This window comes from Melanerpes formicivorus, unplaced genomic scaffold, assembly GCF_026170545.1.
Source record: "Melanerpes formicivorus ecotype bairdi unplaced genomic scaffold, bMelFor1.0.p_v2 SCAF_183, whole genome shotgun sequence".
Lineage (NCBI taxonomy): Eukaryota > Metazoa > Chordata > Aves > Piciformes > Picidae > Melanerpes > Melanerpes formicivorus.
In genome coordinates, this window is record NW_027142535.1 from 420,875 (window position 1) to 438,973 (window position 18,099).

The 18,099-nt window shown below is 56.9% G+C and overlaps 1 protein-coding gene across 5 annotated transcripts in view; it reads left to right on the forward strand.

Annotated features, from left to right (window-relative positions):
• MFSD1 (major facilitator superfamily domain containing 1) overlaps positions 1-13,811 on the forward strand; it is a 30,312-nt gene extending 16,501 nt beyond the window's left edge. For 2 of the 5 annotated variants that reach the window (XM_068169456.1, XM_068169460.1), the window contains exons 10-17: positions 823-879; positions 3,347-3,503; positions 4,559-4,656; positions 6,093-6,205; positions 7,473-7,520; positions 7,996-8,056; positions 11,572-11,686; positions 12,715-13,811. In XM_068169456.1, the coding sequence (XP_068025557.1) occupies positions 823-879; positions 3,347-3,503; positions 4,559-4,656; positions 6,093-6,205; positions 7,473-7,520; positions 7,996-8,056; positions 11,572-11,686; positions 12,715-12,774 (709 nt within the window). In that variant the 3' untranslated portion in view covers positions 12,775-13,811. The other 3 variants (XM_068169455.1, XM_068169459.1, XM_068169458.1) reach the window with 3 other exon arrangements.
• Positions 13,812-18,099: the final 4,288 nt, after the last annotated feature.

Below are 18,099 nucleotides of genomic sequence, written 5' to 3' on the forward strand. Positions count from 1 at the left end.
TGCCAGCCTGCCTGCCTTCCTCTGGTGCCCCCAGGCTGCCAGCCTGCCTGCCTTCCTCTGGTGCCCCCAGGCTGCCAGCCTGCCTGCCTTCCTCTGGTGCCCCCAGGCTGCCAGCCTGCCTGCCTTCCTCTGGTGCCCCCAGGCTGCCAGCCTGCCTGCCTGCCTCTGGTGCCCCCAGGCTGCCAGCCTGCCTGCCTCTGGTGCCCCCAGGCTGCCAGCCTGCCTGCCTTCCTCTGGTGCCCCCAGGCTGCCTGCCTGCCTTCCCCTGGTGCCCCCAGGCTGCCTGCCTTCCTCTGGTGCCCCCAGGCTGCCTGCCTGCCTTCCTCTGGTGCCCCCAGGCTGCCAGCCTGCCTTCCCCTGGTGCCCCCAGGCTGCCAGCCTGCCTTCCCCTGGTGCCCCCAGGCTGCCAGCCTGCCTTCCCCTGGTGCCCCCAGGCTGCCAGCCTGCCTTCCCCTGGTGCCCCCAGGCTGCCAGCCTGCCTTCCCCTGGTGCCCCCAGGCTGCCAGCCTGCCTTCCTTCCTCTGGTGCCCCCAGGCTGCCAGCCTGCCTTCCTTCCTCTGGTGCCCCCAGGCTGCCAGCCTGCCTGCCTTCCTCTGGTGCCCCCAGGCTGCCAGCCTGCCTGCCTTCCTCTGGTGCCCCCAGGCTGCCAGCCTGCCTTCCTCTGGTGCCCCCAGGCTGCCAGCCTGCCTTCCTCTGGTGCCCCCAGGCTGCCAGCCTGCCTTCCCCTGGTGCCCCTCCCTGCCTGCTGGTGCCCCCAGCCTGGCTCAGTTTTTCTCACCTCCCCAATTCTGCCTTGCTCTGAATCTTTCCTTTTCCCCCCAGGGTGTTCTTCATCGAGAAGTTTGGACTCTCCCCTCAGGAGGCCAGTGCCATTAACAGGTATGTGGTGCTGGACCCAACTCGGGGCTCCAGGGGGGGAGGGGTTTCTCCCTCTGGGCTCTGGCCACGTGGGAGGAGGTTTTGGGATGTGCTGTGGCCGGTGCTGAATGTGAGAAGCCAGAACTCACAGAGCCCAGGGAACAACTGGGAGCTGTGGGTGCTTGTTTAAAGGCAAAATGCCTCAGGTGTTGACAGGGAGGAATCAGAAGGACAAAGCTCTGCCTGCAGGGAGCTGGTTTGGTGCTTGATAGTTTCCTGGGGGGCAGAAGCAGTTCATGCAGTAACTGCTCCTAGTTGTGAGGGGGGTTTGTGATGGGGCACAAAGCCAAAGCACCAAAAGCCAAGGGCATGGCCCTGAGGAGTGCCACAGTGCCACAGTCTCACAGTGTGACTTGGGTTGGAAAGGACCTCGAGGATCATCGAGTCCAACCTACCAACACAGACCCCATGGCCAGACCATGGCTCCAGTGCCACATCCAGTCCCCTCCTGAGCACCTCCAGGGATGGGGACTCCACCACCTCCCTGGGCAGCACATCCCAGTGCCTAATGACTCTCTCTGGGAAGAACTTCCTCCTCACCTCCAGCCTAAACCTCCCCTGGCACAGCTTGAGACTGTGTCCTCTTGTTCTGGTGCTGGGTGCCTGGGAGAAGAGACCAACCCCCACCTGGCTACAACCTCCCTTCAGGGAGTTGGAGAGAGCAAGAAGGTCTCCCCTGAGCCTCCTCTTCTCCAGGCTGAGCAACCCCAGCTCCCTCAGCCTCTCCTCCCAGGGCTGTGCTCCAGACCCCTCCCCAGCTTTGTTGCCCTTCTCTGGACACCTTCAAGTCTCTCAACCTCCTTCCTAACCTGAGGGGCTCAGAACTGGACACAGGACTCCAGGTGTGGCCTAACCAAAGCAGAGTACAGAGGCAGAATGACCTCCCTGCTCCTGCTGGCCACACTGCTCCTGATGCAGGCCAGGATGCCCTTGGCCCTCCTGGCCACCTGGGCACACTGCTGGCTCATGTTCAGGCAGCTGTCAGTCAGCACCCCCAGGTCCCTCTCTGCCTGGCTGCTCTCAGCCACTCTGACCCCAGCCTGTGGCTCTGCCTGGGGTTGCTGTGGCCAATGTGCAGAACCTGGCACTTGGACTTGTTGAATGCCATCCCCTTGGCCTCTGCCCATCTGTCCAGCCTGGCAAGGTCCCTCTGCAGAGCCTTTCTGCCCTCTCACTGACCAACATCTGCCCCTAACTTGGTGTCATCTGCAAACTTGCTGCTGACTGACTCAATGCCCTCATCCAGATCATCAATGAAGATGTTAAAGAGCACAGGGCCCAGCCCTGCTCCCTGGGGCACAGCACTGGTGCCTGGCTGCCAGCTGGCTGTGGCACCATTCACCACCACTCTCTGGGCTCAGTCTCCAGCCAGTTCCTAACCCAGCTCAGAGTGCTGCTGTCCCAGCCAGGGGCTGACAGCTTGGCCAGCAGTTTGCTGTGGGGGATGGTGTCAAAGGCCTTGCTGAAGTCCAGGCAGACCACATCCACAGCCTGCCCCACACCCACCAGGCAGTCCCCTGGGCATGGAAGGAGGTCAGGTTGGAGAGGCAGGACCTGCCCTTCCTGAATCCATGCTGGTCCATCCATGGAGTAGATAGATTGAAGCCTGAGGAGGGGAGATTGAGACTGGAGATGAGGAAGAAATTCTTCCCAGTGAGTGAGGCTGGGGGGACTCTGGCACAGGCTGCCCAGGGAGGCTGGGGATGTCCCCTCTCTGGAGGTGTTCAGGGCCAGGCTGGATGAGGCCTTGAGCAGCCTGGGCTGGGGGGAGGTGTCCCTGCCCATGGCAGGGGGGGTTGGGACTGAGTGGTCTTTGGAGGTCCCTTCCAACCCAACCATTCTGTGACTCTCTGATCCTTAAGGCTGGGAATGAGGCCCAGTCTGGCTGAAGAGAGAGAGGAGGTTAATGACATTTGGCTTGCACCACCCCCATCCCCTCTGGGGCTGGGCTGTGTCCCCTGGGGTGAGAGGAAAAAGATGGATGGAACTGGGATGTTTCATGGACTCACACAATGGGTTGGGTTGGAAGTGACCTTCAAGATTCATCCAGCTCCAGCCCCCTGCCATGGGCAGGGACCCCTCCCACCAGCACAGGTTGCTCAGGGCCTCACCCAGCCTGGCCCTGAGCACCTCCAGGCAGGAGGCAGCCACAGCCTCCCTGGGCAGCCTGTGCCAGGCTCTCCCCCTCCTCACTGCAAAGAATGTCTTCCTCCTCTCCAGTCTCAGGCTGCCCTCCTCCAGCTGAAAGCTCTCATCCTGTCCCTCCCAGCCTGTGTTTCCACATCCTGAGAGCATTTGGGAATTGCAGTTTCTGGAATCAGGGGAGGGGGTTTGTGCCCTTCATGCCCTCACAGGTAACACTGAGGTGTTGCATCTGGAGACACTTGGCTTGTGCAGCAGCTCAGTGCTTGCTTTGGCTCTCTTGCAGCATTGTCTACATCATCTCAGCACCCATGTCCCCAGTCTTTGGACTGCTGGTGGATAAAGTTGGCAAGAACATCATCTGGCTCCTGTGTGCTGTGGTGGTCACCCTTGCCTCTCATATTATGTTGGCTTTCACCTTCTGGAACCCCTGGATAGCAATGGTAACCAATTCTCTGAGCTTTAGAGCTTGAAGGTGATCAAATCATTCAGCATCAGCTCCACTTCTTACTCTGCAGTGTTCTCTGACAGGTTAGGTAGGCCTCAACACCCATTCTGCTCCCCCATGCCTCTGAGAAAGGATCTGCAGGGTTGGAATCAAAGGTGGGGCAAGCAAACAGTGCCTCAAGCCAAAGAGAGCTGGTGGGAGCTTCTGTGGGCTGCAGAGAGCAGCTCAGGGGTTGGTGTGTCAGGCAGGGAGGCAGTACTTGTTCCTGAGTGGTTTCATGGAGCCATAGGATGTTTGGGGCTGGAAGGGACCTACCTTGAAAGGTCATCCAGTCCAGTTCCCCTGCAGTGAGCTGGGACAGCTGCAGCTAGAGCAGCTTCATCAGGTTTGAGGTGGGGGAAAACTGGCTGCTGCTCTCTGTAGCAGCAATTAGGGCCTGGAGCAGCTCTGGGAGCAGCAAAGGCTGAGAGCCCTGGGGCTGGGAGCCTGCAGCAGAGCAGCCCCAGAGGGCAGCTGAGCAATGCTCAGCAAGAGCTGAAGGAGCTGTGGGGGGCAGGAGGCTGGGGCCAGGCTCTGCTGAGTGGTGCCCAGGGACAGCACAAGGGGCAGTGGGCACAGACTGGCACCCAGCAGGTTCCATCTGAAGAGGAGGAGAAAGTTGTTTGGTGTGAGGCTGCTGGAGGCCTGGGGCAGGCTGCCCAGAGAGGTTGTGGAGTCTCCTGGTCTGGAGAGCTCCCAACCCCCCCTGGGCACTGTGCTGCTGGGCAGGGTGCTGTGGGTGCCCTGCTGGAGCAGGGGCTGGGCTGGGTGATCCCCAGAGCTGCCTCATGCTTTACTTTTTGCCCTGAGCTCTTTACTCAGTGCCCATTAGGTAGGGTTCAGTTTGTGGGTCCCTCCTGGAAAGGTTCTTTCTCCTAAGTGTGAATATTTGCCTGGAGTGGTAGCACAGGAACTCTTTGTCCTTGCTGGGTACAGGGAAGCCCAGCACGTTCATCACCTTTGCTTGAAAGCCTGATTGAATCTCACCTGGTACCTGTTTCCCTGTTCTAGTGTTTGCTGGGAGTGGCCTACTCACTGCTGGCCTGTGCCCTGTGGCCCATGGTGGCCTATGTTGTTCCAGAACACCAGCTGGGAACTGCCTATGGCTTGTGAGTACTGAGATCTGTCTCTGCTCTGCAGTGTCCATGTCTTGATACTCTTGAGCTACTGAAGCAGCTCTGGCTTGGCTTGAGGGGCCAAGGCCAGTGGGATGAGGCTCAAGAAGGCCAGGTGCTGGGTTCTGCACTTGGCTCACAACAGCCCCATGAAGGCTCCAGGACTGGGGCAGAGTGCCTGGGAACTGCCTGGTAGAAAAGGAGTTGGGAGGGTTGGTGATGAGCCAGGGTGTGCCCAGGTGGCCAAGACCACCACCAGCATCCTGGCCTGGATCAGCAACAGTGTGGCCTGCAGGAGTGGGGAAGGGATGGTCCCCATGCACTGGGCACTGCTGAGGCCACAGCTTGAACCCTGGGGTCAGTTTTGGGCCTCTCATGCCAAGAAGGACATTGAGGGGCTGGAGCAGGGCCAGAGAAGGGCAGCAGAGCTGGGGAAGGGTCTGGAGAGCAGGGCTGGGGAGGAGCAGCTGGGGGTGTTCAGCCTGAAGAAGAGGAGGCTGAGGGGAGACCTTCTGGCTCTCTGCAGCTCCCTGAGAGGAGGCTGGAGCCAGCTGGGGCTTGGGCTCTGCTCTCCAGTTACTAGGAGCAAGGGACAGGATGAGAGGAAACAGCCTCAGGTTGCTCCAGGGGAGGTTTAGATTGAATACTGGGAAAAATTCTTTCCCTTGAGGGTTGCCAAGGCCTGGCCCAGGCTGCCCAGGGTGGTGGTGCAGTCCCCATCCCTGGAGGGGTTTCAGTGCTGTGTAGATGTGGTGCTGAGGGCTATGGTTTGGTGGTGAGCTGGCAGTGCTGGGCTAAGGGTTGGACTCCATCCCCTTAGAGGTCTCTTCCAACCTGACTGACTCCATGATTCCAAGAGGGGAATGGTTGCTGATGCTCCCAAGCTGAGTCCCTCAGAGGTCAGCTGTAGTTGCAGGGTGAGTGTGTGTGGTCAAACACATGGTTGTGGCAGATGCACAGAAACCTTTACAGAGTCACAGAGCTGTCAGGGTTGGAAGGGACCTCAAGGCTCAGCCAGCTCCAACCCCCTGCCATGGGCAGGGACACCTCACACCACAGCAGGTTGCTCACAGCCACCTCCAGCCTGGCTGCAAACACCTCCAGGCAGGAGGCTTCCACCACCTCCCTGGGCAGCCTGTGCCAGGCTCTCACCACCCTCATGGGGAAGAGCTTCTTCCTCACATCCAATCTCAATCTCCCCACTTCCAGTTCTGCTCCATCCCCCCCAGTCCTATCCCTCCCTGACACCCTCAGAAGTCCCTCCCCAGCTTTCCTGTAGCCCCCTGCAGATCCTGGAAGGCCACAAGAGATGCTGGAGTCAGCACTCAGCCATAGGTCAGGAGAAAGGGGAAGTGTTTGCTGAGTGCCCCTGCTGCTGCTCTCTTGGCAAGCCCTTTTGTCCCCTCTGTGACCCTTGGTGTCTCTGCCAGCATGCAGTCCATCCAGAACCTGGGCCTGGCCATCATTGCCATAGCAGCTGGGATGATTCTGGACACAAGTGGCTACTTGTTCCTTGAGCTCTTCTTCAGTGCTTGTGTTTCCTGTGAGTATTCAGAACATGGGAGATGGCTTCTGGCCATCCAGGAGGCTTTCTAAAGCTGTGGGGGTTTTTCCTTACTCTTTCCTCTCAGTAACAATTCCTACAGTTAGAGGTTTGAGCTGGTTGCAAGTCACCAGACCTGGTAAACCTGCATCTAGTAGGGGGATGCTTTGCTGAGTGAAGAGCTGGCTGGCTCCAAAGAGTGGGGGTGGATGGAGTTAACTCCAGTTGGTGGCTGGGCACCAGTGGTGCTCCCCAGGGCTCAGCACTGGAGCCTCTTCTCTTTCATACCTTCAGTGATGATCTGGGTGAGGGGATTGAGGGGAGTGAGTCTGCAGATCACACCAAGCTGGGTGGGAGTGTTGAGCTGCTGGAGGCTAGGGAGGATCTCCAGAGGCATCTGCACAGGCTGGCTTGATGGGCTGAGATTGAACAAGGCCAAGTGCTGCACCCTGGCCCTGGGTCACAACCACCCCAGAAATGCTCCAAGACTGGGGCAGAGTGGCTGGAGACTGCCTGGTGGAAAAGGACCTGTGGGAGCTGGTTGGCAGCAGCTCAAGGTGAGCCAGGCTCTGCCCAGGTGGCCACGAAGGCCACCAGCATCCTGGGCTGGATGAGCAATGGTGTGGCAGCAGGAGCAGGGCAAGGATTGTGCCCCTGGACTGGGCACTGGGGAGGCCAAAGCTTGAATCCTGAGGTCAGTTTTGGGGCCCTCACTCCAAGAAGGATACTGAGGGGCTGAAGTGGGTCCAGAGAGGGGCAAGGAAGCTGGGGAAGGGTCTGGAGAGCAGGGCTGGTGAGAAGCAGCTGAGGGAGCTGGGCGTGCTTGGTCTGGAGAAGAGGAGGCTGAGGAAGACCTCCTTGCTCTCTGCAGCTCCCTGAGAGGAGGCTGGAGCCAGGTTGGGGTTGGTCTCTCCTCTCTAGTCACAAGGAACAAGGGACAGGATGAGAAGAAACAGCCTCAGGTTGCTCCAGGCTGTACATGAAGAACAATTTCTGCCCCTTGAGGGTTGTGAAGGCCTGGCCCAGGCTGCCCAAGGCAGGCAGGGGTGGAGTCCCCATGCCTGGAGGGCTGACAACTAAAACTGAAGTCACCTTTTGCAGTTCATAGTGGAGCTTTCCAGAGCAGTGAAGAGATGCCCCAGGCCCAGACCTCCCCTCAGGCACAGCCTCTGTGAAGCAGCTTAGTTGTTGGTTGTGTTCAAGCTGCTCTGGGGTGGGAAATGTGTTGTCAGCTGAAATTGTTGCCTTTGCTTTTCCCTTCTGCCAGTGTCACTGATGGCTGTGGTCATGCTGTATGTTGTGAACCACCTCACAGGTAAGGGTTTTCAGCTCCCCTTCACGTCTTGTCCTCAGCATTCTTGAAACTGTCAAAGTGCACAGATGAGGAGGGGTTGTGAAGGTAGCTGATGGTACCAGGAGCAGCTCCTCACCATGGTTGCTTGCCAGAAAGCTGCACCCAGCTTGAGAGCTTACTTTGGGTCCTGGTGTTGCTTGCTCAGGTGATTATGAACATGTTTGCTCTTCCTTCTTACCTCACTTTCTGCTTTGGTAAAAGACTCGAGGCCAGGCTGGATGAAGCCTTGAGCCACCTGGGCTGCTGGGAGGTGTCCCTGCCCATGGCAGGGGGGTTGGGACTGGATGAGCTTTGAGGTCCTTTCCAGCCCAACCCATTCTGTGAATCCATTTCAGCTCTCAGGTGCTCTGAGAACTTCTGCAGTGAGCTGTGGCAAAGGAAGAATGCCACTAAAGACCCACTGCTGAGGTTTGAGTGTCTGCTCCTTCTCTTGCAGGTGGAGATCTCAACTGGTCTGCAAAGCAAAGGGAGAAAGTGCAAAAAGTAGCTGCAGCTGAGTAAGTATAAAGCAAACCACAGAGCAGTGTCCTTGTGGGGCTGCAGGAGGGCAGCAGAGGCCTCTCTGCAGTCAGCCTCTTGCAGGGCTGCACTCTGGGTTGGGTTTTGTTTTCTCTCTTCCCAGTCAGTGGTAGGATTTCATTTTGCTGCTCCTGTGAGTGATAATTAGATGAAGCAGCCATTAACCTTTCCCTGGCACTCCTCCTTCCTGTTTTGCTTTGGCTTCCAAGAGTGGAACTGAAATGTGGCCTAAATGTTGTATTTTTTTAACTCCAGTGTGTTCCATGGCTCTGGTGAGGACCAGACCCAGGCAGCAGCAAAGAGCTTCTGGCTTTGATGTCAGCTAGTGCAGGGACTGAACTCTTTCAGTGTCCTTAAAGCTGCATCTTCTTTCAGAAGCTACACCCCAGCCCTGTCCCCTTCAGCTTGCTCCTCTTAGAATCACAGAGTCATTCGGGTTGGAAAATCATCTTTAAGGTTGAGTCCAACCATGAACCCAACACAGCCAGGTCACCACTAAACCATGGCCCTCAGCACCACATCTCCACCACTTTTGCCCCTCCAGGGATGGGGACTCCACCACTGCCCTGGGCAGCCTGGGCCAGGCCTTGACAGCCCTTTCTGTGAAGAAATTGTTCCTCATGTCCACCCTGAACCATCCCTGGGGGCAGCTCGAGGCCCTGTTCTCTTGTCCCATCCCTTGTTTCTTGGGGGAAGAGACCAACCTGAATTCTCAGTTCAGTTTGTCCCTGCAAGCTGTGGCTTCATTCTGAACTCTGGCACTGATTGAAACTCAGTTTGTGGTCAGAGCTGTCTCAGAAATCACAGAATGGGTTGGGTTGGAAAGGACCTTAAAGCTCAGCCAGTTCCAAGCCCCTGCCATGGGCAGGGACCCCCCCCCACCAGCCCAGGCTGCTCAGGGCCTCATCCAGCCTGGCCTGGAACACCCCCAGGGAGGGGACAGCCACAGCCTCCCTGGGCAGCCTGTGCCAGGCTCTCCCCACCCTCACTGTAAAGAATCTCTTCCTCCTCTCCAGTCTGAATCTACCCAAATGTTGAATGCAATGAAAACTTCCAGGTTTTGGGAAGAAAATGGGGCAGGGGGGGTTCAGTAAAGTGGAATTAACTTCCTTTACAAGGGAGTGGAGGATTTGATGTGGCTGAGTGGCAGAAGTTGTTGGAATAAGCAACCTGGGACAGGTTACCCAGTTCAGCTAACTTCATGCTGTGGGAGCCTGGTGTGTCCTGCTTTGCTCTCTCTACAGAATAAGGACAGTGATGCTCTTCAGAACAACTTAAATTGTCTTCCTTGGTCCTGACAAAACATTGCTGATGTGTCAGTCCCAGCGTGGGGAGGGCTGGAAGGGACCTCTGGGGATCACCCAGTCCAGCCCCCTGCTCCAGCAGGGCTCCCACAGCAGCTTGCCCAGCAGCACAGTGCCCAGGGGGGGCTGGAAGCTCTCCACAGCAGGGGACTCCACAACCTCTCTGGGCAGCCTGCTCCAGGCCTCCAGCAGCCTCACACCAAACGACTTTCTCCTCCAGTTCAAAGGGAACCTGCTGGCTTCTCCTTTGTGCCCCCTGCCCCTGGTGCTGTTGGTTGGTGCTGGGGGTGGGTGCAGAACACTGTCCTCAGTGACTTCATTTCTCTGTTTTTATTACACTGTGTTTTTCAGAAAAGAAATCTGAATAGCAAAACACCATCCAGAAGTGGGGCAGCATTTGATCAGCAGCAAGGCAGCCTGAAGAAGGAGAGAGGGTGCTTGTAGTTTGGTCACTCTGCCCTCTAGCCCTGTGGAGAAGAAGCTGACACCCTGGGGGGGGGTAGGGGACTCGATAGGAACTGGTTCAGTCTGATGCTTTGTCACCCAACTTTCCCTGAAGCTCAATCATCTCCCTGCACAGAGTGGCTTTGAGAATCACAGAATGGGTTGGCTTGGAAGGACCTTCCACATCATCCAGTTCCAACCCCTTGCCAGGGGCAGGGATGCCTTCCACTAGCCCAGGTTGCTCCAGGCCTCATCCAAGCTGGCCTCCAGGCTTGGAGCTTCCAGAACCGCTCTGGGACCTGGGGCAGTTCTGTCCCTAGGGCTTTTAGCTGCCTGACCCACACCAACACCTGAAGCAGAAGGCCCTGCTGTGGCCACAGGAGCTCACATAGGAGCAATTTCCACACCTCAGGGCTGGGGAAGGCTCCCTGGTCCACCAGACCCTTTCCCTGCTTCCCCTCTCCAGCCCTTTCAGCCCCTGGTGGCTGCAGCTGAGGAATTCTGCCTGGGGTTTAGGCTCTGTCCCTGCAGAGGGCACTGCAACCCCTGCCGAAAATCTTCCATCCTCAGCTTTAGAAGAGGGGAAAGGTGGCTGAGCTGCACTTCAAAGGACCTCCTGGTGGGGCTGGAGATACCACCCTGATGGCTTTTTGTGGCCTGGAGCAGGGCTCTGTCTTGCAAGAGCGTGGAAATGAGTCCCTGCTCCTGCCTCTGCCGTAACACAAACCACTGTCTTAAACTAAGTGTACTTAGAGCTTCCTCTGGGCTCTGTCTTTCAGAGGAAGAGCCAGGGGAGCTCTGCTCACATCTTGACTCTTTGGTGGGAGACTCTGAATGCTGAGGCTGCTGAGCAGTCTTTTATTTGCATTTCTGATGGTGATTTTTTTTGTCTTGTAACTCTTTTCTCTAAGGAGGGAAGAGCTGCTTTGACAAAGGGACGGGCACAGGAGCTCGCTGAGCACCTTGTGAAAACCAAGCTGGTTCCTCCTTCTACCCAGCCCTAAATAAAAGGAAACTCCAGAAAACAGCCTCTCTCTTTTTTCTCTTCACACCCCTCTCTCTTGAATCTGATGTCCAAAGACTTCTCCCTGCAGCCTGCCTCCCCCCTCCAGCCTGCCTCCCCTCTCCAGCCTCAGCAGCCTTTTGTGGTGGTGAGAGCCCCCAAACCCACCAGGTAAAGTTGCTTGAGTCTGCACACCTTGGTGCAAATTTATCTCACCCCCCCATTTTACTATGTCCAGCTCTGGGCTCCTCAGGCTAGGAAAGAGGTTGAGCTGCTGGAAGGTGTCCAGAGAAGGGCAACAAAGCTGGGGAGGGGTCTGGAGCACAGCCCTGTGAGGAGAGGCTGAGGGAGCTGGGGTTGCTTAGCCTGGAGAAGAGGAGGCTCAGGGGAGACCTTCTTGCTCTCTACAACTCCCTGAAGGGAGGTTGTAGCCAGGAGGGGGTTGGTCTCTTCTCCCAGGCACCCAGCACCAGAACAAGAGGACACAGTCTCAAGCTGTGCCAGGGGAGGTTTAGGCTGGAGGTGAGGAGCAAGTTCTTCACAGAGAGAGTTGTTAGCCTTTGGAATGTGCTGCCCAGGGAGGTGGTGGAGTCCCCATCCCTGGAGGTGTTCCAGAGGGGATTGGATGTGGCACTGGAGCCACGGTTCAGCTGTCAGGAGGTGTTTGGTGTTGGGTGAGAGGTTGGACTTGATGTCCTCTGAGGCCTTTGCCAAGCTGGCTGATTCTGTGATTCTTTTCCAGAGAGGAAGAAGAAGAGAGGCTCAGACGTCAGAATGAAGATGACTTGGCTAAACTACAGCCAAAAGCTGATGACTTTAGTTGCAGGAATAAATACCTCTCCAGACTGGGCGCTCAGGTATTAGTAACAAGTTAGGTGGGGGGAGGGGGAGGAGCTAGTAACTCAGAGCAAGGAGATGTTTGACCTGGCTCCTCCTGTTCAAACAGCCTCTGCTGAAGCTGCTAAACCGTTGCTTGGCCTCAGAGGTGGTTTCAGCAGTGGTAATGCCAGAGCCTCCTGCAGGGAGGAAGCTGCCTTTGTGGCTGCTGAACCCAGTCAGTGGAGGAGCCAGCTTCTGCTGGTGCATGGCTGTTTCACTGTGTGGGGTGCTTTGTGTTCTGGGGTTTTGCTTTCTGCTACCAGATTGCTCAGTTTACCAGCAGTGGCACACAGAAGCATGTTGAGTTTGGCAGTGACCTCTGGAGCAGGGCACCCCCAGCAGCTTGCCCAGCAGCACAGTGCCCAGAGTGGGGTTTGGGTGCTCTCCACACCAGGAGACTCCACAACCTCTCTGGGCAGCCTGCCCCAGGCCTCCAGCAGCCTCACACCAAACAACTTTCTGCTCCTCTTCAGATGGAACCTGCTGGGGTCCAGTCTGTGTCCTCTGCCCCTTGTGCTGTCCCTGGGCACCACTCAGCAGAGCCTGGCCCCAGCCTCTTGCCCCCCACAGCTCCTTCAGCTCTTGCTGAGCATTGCTCAGCTGCCCTCTGGGGCTGCTCTGCTGCAGGCTCCCAGCCCCAGGGCTCTCAGCCTTTGCTGCTCCCAGAGCTGCTCCAGGCCCTAATTACTGCTACAGAGAGCAGCAGCCAAGTATGTTTTTCCCCTGACAAGACTCTGGCCCCACTGAAGTCTGTTGCTGTGCCCCCAAGAGCTGGGACTGGGTTCTTCTGCTTTTTGAGTGTTGTTTGATCACACATGGAGCCATCAGCCACCTTCTGCTGGGCCCCCCCAGGTGCTAGGGTGCTGGCTCTGTCCCCTCTGCAGAGCAGAACATGGACTTGTGTTTGCTGTGCAAGAATGCAGCTGAGGTGAGGAGCAGAGCCTGTTCTGATGCATGGTTCTTACATTTTATGCCCTTTGTTCTTGTCTCTGTTTGTGTTTTGCAGCTGCCAGATAGTTACTCATCCTATTTATCGACGATGGCCCACAGAAGCGTGCTGAAGTAGCATGGTGGGGAGCTCCTGGGCTACAGAAGCTTTGTTCCCAGTGTTGAGAGCTTCCAGCAGGACCAGGCCCTGCACTTTTCTGCAAGCCTGAATCTTGTGGGTTTTTTTTACAGCACTTGGCTTAAATTCCCCTTCCACACCCTGGGCGAAGCACACAGCTCCTGAGGAAGAACCAGCTGGCTGCTTGTTTGAGGCCATGAGCTTTGTGCTGCTGCATCCTCCTGGGCTCAGAATACTCCCTGAGGGGCTTGAGGCGAGAGCTGAGAATGATCTCCTCTCCCTACACAACCAGATCACAGCTCACAGGGGGTCAGGGGTTGGAAGGGACCCAAAGAGATCATCAAGTCCAAGCCCCCTGCCAGAGCAGGAGCATAGAACCCAGCACAGGTCACCCAGGAACACATCCAGATGGGGCTGGGAAGGCTCCAGAGCAGGAGACTCCACAGCCTCTCTGGGCAGCCTGCTCCAGGCCTCTGGGAGCTTCACAGTGAAGAAGTTCCTTCTCATGTTGAGCTGGAAGCTCCTGTGCTGCAGCTTCTATCCATTGCCCCTTGTCTTGTCAAAGGGTGCAACTGAGCAGAGCCTGTGCCCTCCCTCCTGACCCCCAGCCCTCAGCTATTGACAGACATTGATCAGATCCCTCTCAGCCTTCTCCTCTCCAGACTGAACACCCCCAGGGCTCTCAGCCTCTCCTCCCCAGGCAGGGCTGCAGTCCCTTCAGCATCCTCTGCTGGACCTTCTCCAGGTCTGAAAGCTTCACTTCAGGAATCAAATCCCTTTGGAGTGAGCCTGGGTGGAGCTTTGGGCTGAGCAGCCTCTCAAGTTGGGCAGCTCTGCTGCCACCTTGAAAGTGGGGAAGTTGGTTTAATTTTTTTTCTTATAGAAAATGAAAGGGGAAAAAAAAATGTTCCTTGGTCCAAGCAAATATTCCCAGAGGCAACTGAAGTGCTGTAGTTTGTGTTCCCAGCTCAAAAGGTGATAGCCCTGGAATTTTACTCCCAGGGCACTGATAGCAATAAACCTCCTGCAAGTCCTGATTCAGGTGAAAAACGGGAGTTGTGTTTAAGAGGTGGTGACTAAAAAGTGTGAATAGAGCTGAGGGGAGGCAAAAGGGAGCTGAGGGGAGGCAAAAGGGAGCTGAGGGGAGGCAAAAGGGAGCTGAGGACAAGTAAAAGAGCTAAGGGCAGGCAGAGGGAAGCTAAGGGCAAGAAAAAAGGGAGCTGAGGGCAGGCACTGAAGTTTGGGCTTTCAAGTGGAGAAATGTTTGATTTCATAATGAAACTTCCTGGTTTCTCCCATTGTTTGAGTGGAAGCCTTGCTGCTGAGTAGCTGCTGAGCTCCTTCGGGGTGCAGTTTGTTTAGGTTAATGAAAAGGGTCACTTGGGTAATGGGACAAATGAGTTCCAAATCAACCTGGGAGTCAAAAGGTAAGAGGCTTCTCAGAGCTGTGGGTAGAGGAGAAGGCCACTGAGCTTTCCTTGGTTGATTAAGGAGTGCTTGGGACCCATAAAGGCCTTTGAGAAGTGACTTCCTTGTGGAAAAAGTGGTTAATTGAAATAAAAAATACTCCATTAGAGCTGCTAGATTATGAATTATTTCTTGGCCCATGGCAATTTAAACAGACCTGGCACTCCTGGTCTTTATAGAGGTTCCATAGGCCTCTATAGAGGCTCCATAGAGGTTCCATAGGGCTTTATAGAGGCTCTATAGAAGCTACATAGAGCTTTATATAGGCTCTATAGAGGCTCCATAGGGCTTTGTAGAGACTACATAGAGCTTGGTAGAGGCTCTATAGAGGCTCCATCAGGAGCCTCCACTGGGGATTGGAGACTCCCTAAGCTGATCCAGCCCTCTGACTATTACCCACTACTGGTAATTCAAGCTGGAAGTGATGAAATTGATAAGAAGGGCAGCAGGACAATCAAAAAGGAGTTCAGGGCCCTTGGACAATTGCTGGATGGGGCAGGAGCTCAAGTGGTGCTCTGCTCAGTTCCCTCAGTGGCAGGGGAGTACACTGAGAGGAACAGAACCCACACCATCAACAGTTGGCTCAGGGGACGGTGCCAGCAGAGGAACTTTGGGTTCTTTGATCATGGGGCAGCTTTTACTGCACCTGACCTGCTGGGTCCTGATGGGATGCAGTTACCTAGAGAGGGCAAGAGGGCTCTAGCACTGGAGTTGGCAGGGCTCCTAGGGAGGGCTTTATGCTAGGTCTGAAGGGGGTGGGTGAGGAAACCAGTCTCTCTGGAGAGGAGAGTGGGGCACAGATTAGGGTCAGTAGAGAAGTGGAGAGCCCAGCTGGAGTGCAGGTACAGCAGCAGGCTCTGAGCTCCAGCGCTGCGGCACCGCTCGGGAGCCAGCCCCTCCGAAGCCAGCAGCAGCTGCTGGGGGCAAGGGGCTCTGTGCCTTGGAGCCAGTGCCACTGCTCCAGGGGGGGCTGAGGAGAGGGCTTTAGGCCAAACAGAGCTCCTGGTCCCCTTTCCAGCCCTGGTCTCCTGTGGGCTGTCTGTGTCCCAGCTGAGGTCACCTCTGACCACGCCGTGGCGGTGCCGGCGGTGAGGGAGAGGCTGCCGAAGGCCAAGGAGCAGCCCCAGGGCTCTGCAGCCAGGGGCCTGCAGCAGAGGTCAGCAAGGCTTTGGCAGCTGCCAGAGGCTGTGCAAGGTGGCAGAGGAAGCTGCTCTGCCTTGTTGGAGCGGGGAGCTGCCCAGGGGCCCATGTGCTGGGGTCTGTGCCTCACAAGTGCTTCTCACTGTGCATCGCAGGCCCTGGAGGCAGCAGCCAGAGCTGCCCTGGGCCCAGGTGACCCTCGGGAGGGGCTGAGCAGTGCCTTCAAGCTCCGTGTCACCCGGGAGGCCATGGGCACGCTCAGGGAGGGCCAGCAGCTGCAGCCCAGGGGCATGGAGCTCAGCAGGGCTTTGCCACTGCTGCTGCCCTGCTCTGCTTTGGGGCAGCTGGGTCCCCTTTTACATCCCCAGCTGCTTCTTCCTGGCACAGGTCATCAATTTCTACCTGCAGCTGGTGGCAGAGAGGAGCAGGAAGGCTGGATACCCTTCTGTCCATGCCTTTAGCACCTTCTACCCCAGGCTGGTGTCTGGTGGCTATGAGGGGGTGAGAAGGTGGACCAGGGGCCTGGACATCTTCCAGAAGGACATCATCCTGGTTCCCATTCACCTGGGGATACACTGGGCACTGGTGGTGAGTCCAAGTGGCTTCTTGGTAGAGCTGGGTGGGGGTGAAATCCTCACCAGGGAAGTCAGGAGGCTCTGGCTGTGTGTGCAGCCAAAGGCTGTGCTTTGTCCAGCAGTCCCCTTCCAACCACAGGTCATTGGTGTCAGGAGGAAGACCATCAGCTACTATGACTCGCTGGGGCAGAGGGGCATGAAGCTCTGCCAGGCTCTGCTGTAAGTAGCTGCTCAGCCAATGCTTTTGTGCTGTGCATTCGGAGGGGTTCAGAGGCTGTCTCTGCCTCCTGGCTGCAAGGTTTCCTCCTTCTTGTAGGCAGAAAGCAGCAGCCTTTGATGTGCCTGCTGCCAGCTGCATGCCCTTGGCTACCTGCCTGCTCTCCCCTGAGGCCCTGCACTCAGGGTTTTGGGGGCCTGCAGTCTGCCACCCACCCCCAGAGGTCCCCATGGGGGGGCACTGGGGCAGCTGCTCCTCCATAGATGTCTCTGCCAGTGCTGCACAAGCAGGGAGGAGCAGCTCCAGCAGCTCTGCAGAGCCAGGGCAGGAGAGTGGCCCCCCAGAGCCAAGTCAAGTGTCCCTGGAGCCCTGTGCTCTCCTGAGCAGGTCACAGCAGCTGCCTGGGGAAGGGTGGAGCAGCTCTGCATCCAACCATTGCTGCCTGGAGAGCTGGTGGCCAGGGCCCCTCTGCAGCCAGCAGCCTTAGCCCCAGAGCTTTGGCACTGGTTGTGCCAGAGGTGAGGCCAGGGTGTGAGGGCTGGGTTTGCTTTGCACAGCCAAGACCTGCAAGAGGAAAGCCGCAGCAGGAGAGGCCTGGAGCTGGCTTCTGCCGAGCGAGCTCTGCACAGCATGGGGGCCCAGGTACGTGAGCACTGCTGGGCTGCCAGCTGGGAGCCTGAGCTGCTCTGGCACCCAGCCTCCAGGTGGCTTCTCTTCCCAGAGAGTGAGCTTCTCCCTCTGCTCTGCCTTCCCCAGGAGCTCTCTCCCTTCAGGGAGCTGGAGAGAGCAAGAAGGTCTCCCCTGAGCCTCCTCTTCTGCAGGCTAAGCAACCCCAGCTCCCTCAGCCTCTCCTCACAGGGCTGTGCTCCAGACCCCTCCCCAGCTTTGTTGCCCTTCTCTGGACACCTTCCAGCAGCTCAACCTCTTTCCTAACCTGAGGAGCCCAGAACTGGACACAGGACTCAAGGTGTGGCCTGAGCAGTGCTGAGCACAGGGCAGAATGACCTCCCTGCTCCTGCTGGCCACACTGCTCCTGATGCAGGCCAGGATGCCATTGGCCTTCTTGGCCCTCTGGGCACACTGCAGGCTCATGTTCAGCCTACCATCGACCACTGCCCCCAGGTCCCTCTCTGCCTGGCTGCTCTCAGCCACTCTGCCCCCAGCCTGTAGCTCTGCCTGGGGTTGCTGTGGCCAAAGTGCAGCCCCTGGCACTTGGATGTGTTCAGTCTCCTGCCCTTGTTGCGTCTCAAACAGGCTCACAAAGAAATGGCTCTGCTTCAGAATTTGATTAGCTGGTTAGTTCTTTTATTAGCAAAGTTTGCTGCATTCAAAGCTTTCCATCCTCCCAAGGCTTCAGCCCAGGTAAGGAAATGAAAACTGATGGTGGGAGATTAGCAACCCACCGAGGGCAGGGATTGCTGGGCACAGCTCTGTCTGCAGCCCTCCAGCACGCTCCTGCCTGCAATCTGGTCATCTAGCCTCCTGCACACACCCAAGTGACACCCAGAGAGAGCCTCCTGGCTGCCTTGGGCTGAGCACTTGTGTTGCATGGAAATAAAATGGGACCTCCAAAGATGCCTGCTTGAGGTTTCATGTCTCAGCCTTTTTTTGCTTGGTTGGTTGGTTTTGGGGTTTTTGTTTCTGTTTGGTTCCAGTGGAGCCAGAGACTTGCATTTCCCTTTGGTCTTCTGGCTGTGTTTGCTGTGGTTTTCAGTCCCTTCTGTACCTTTACCCAGCCACCACTTATGCTTTTTCCTATCTAAATTAAACATTCCTCTGCTTTTCCAGCCCCCTTCCAGTGGAGGCTGGCAGCAGTGAGAGCATGCTAGCAATTTTTCTGCCCTCCTTAGAACAATGAAGTAGTTAGAAGTGTTTGATTGCTACCTTGAGCAAAGTGGCCTCAGACCCCAAATGTGCCACGCACCG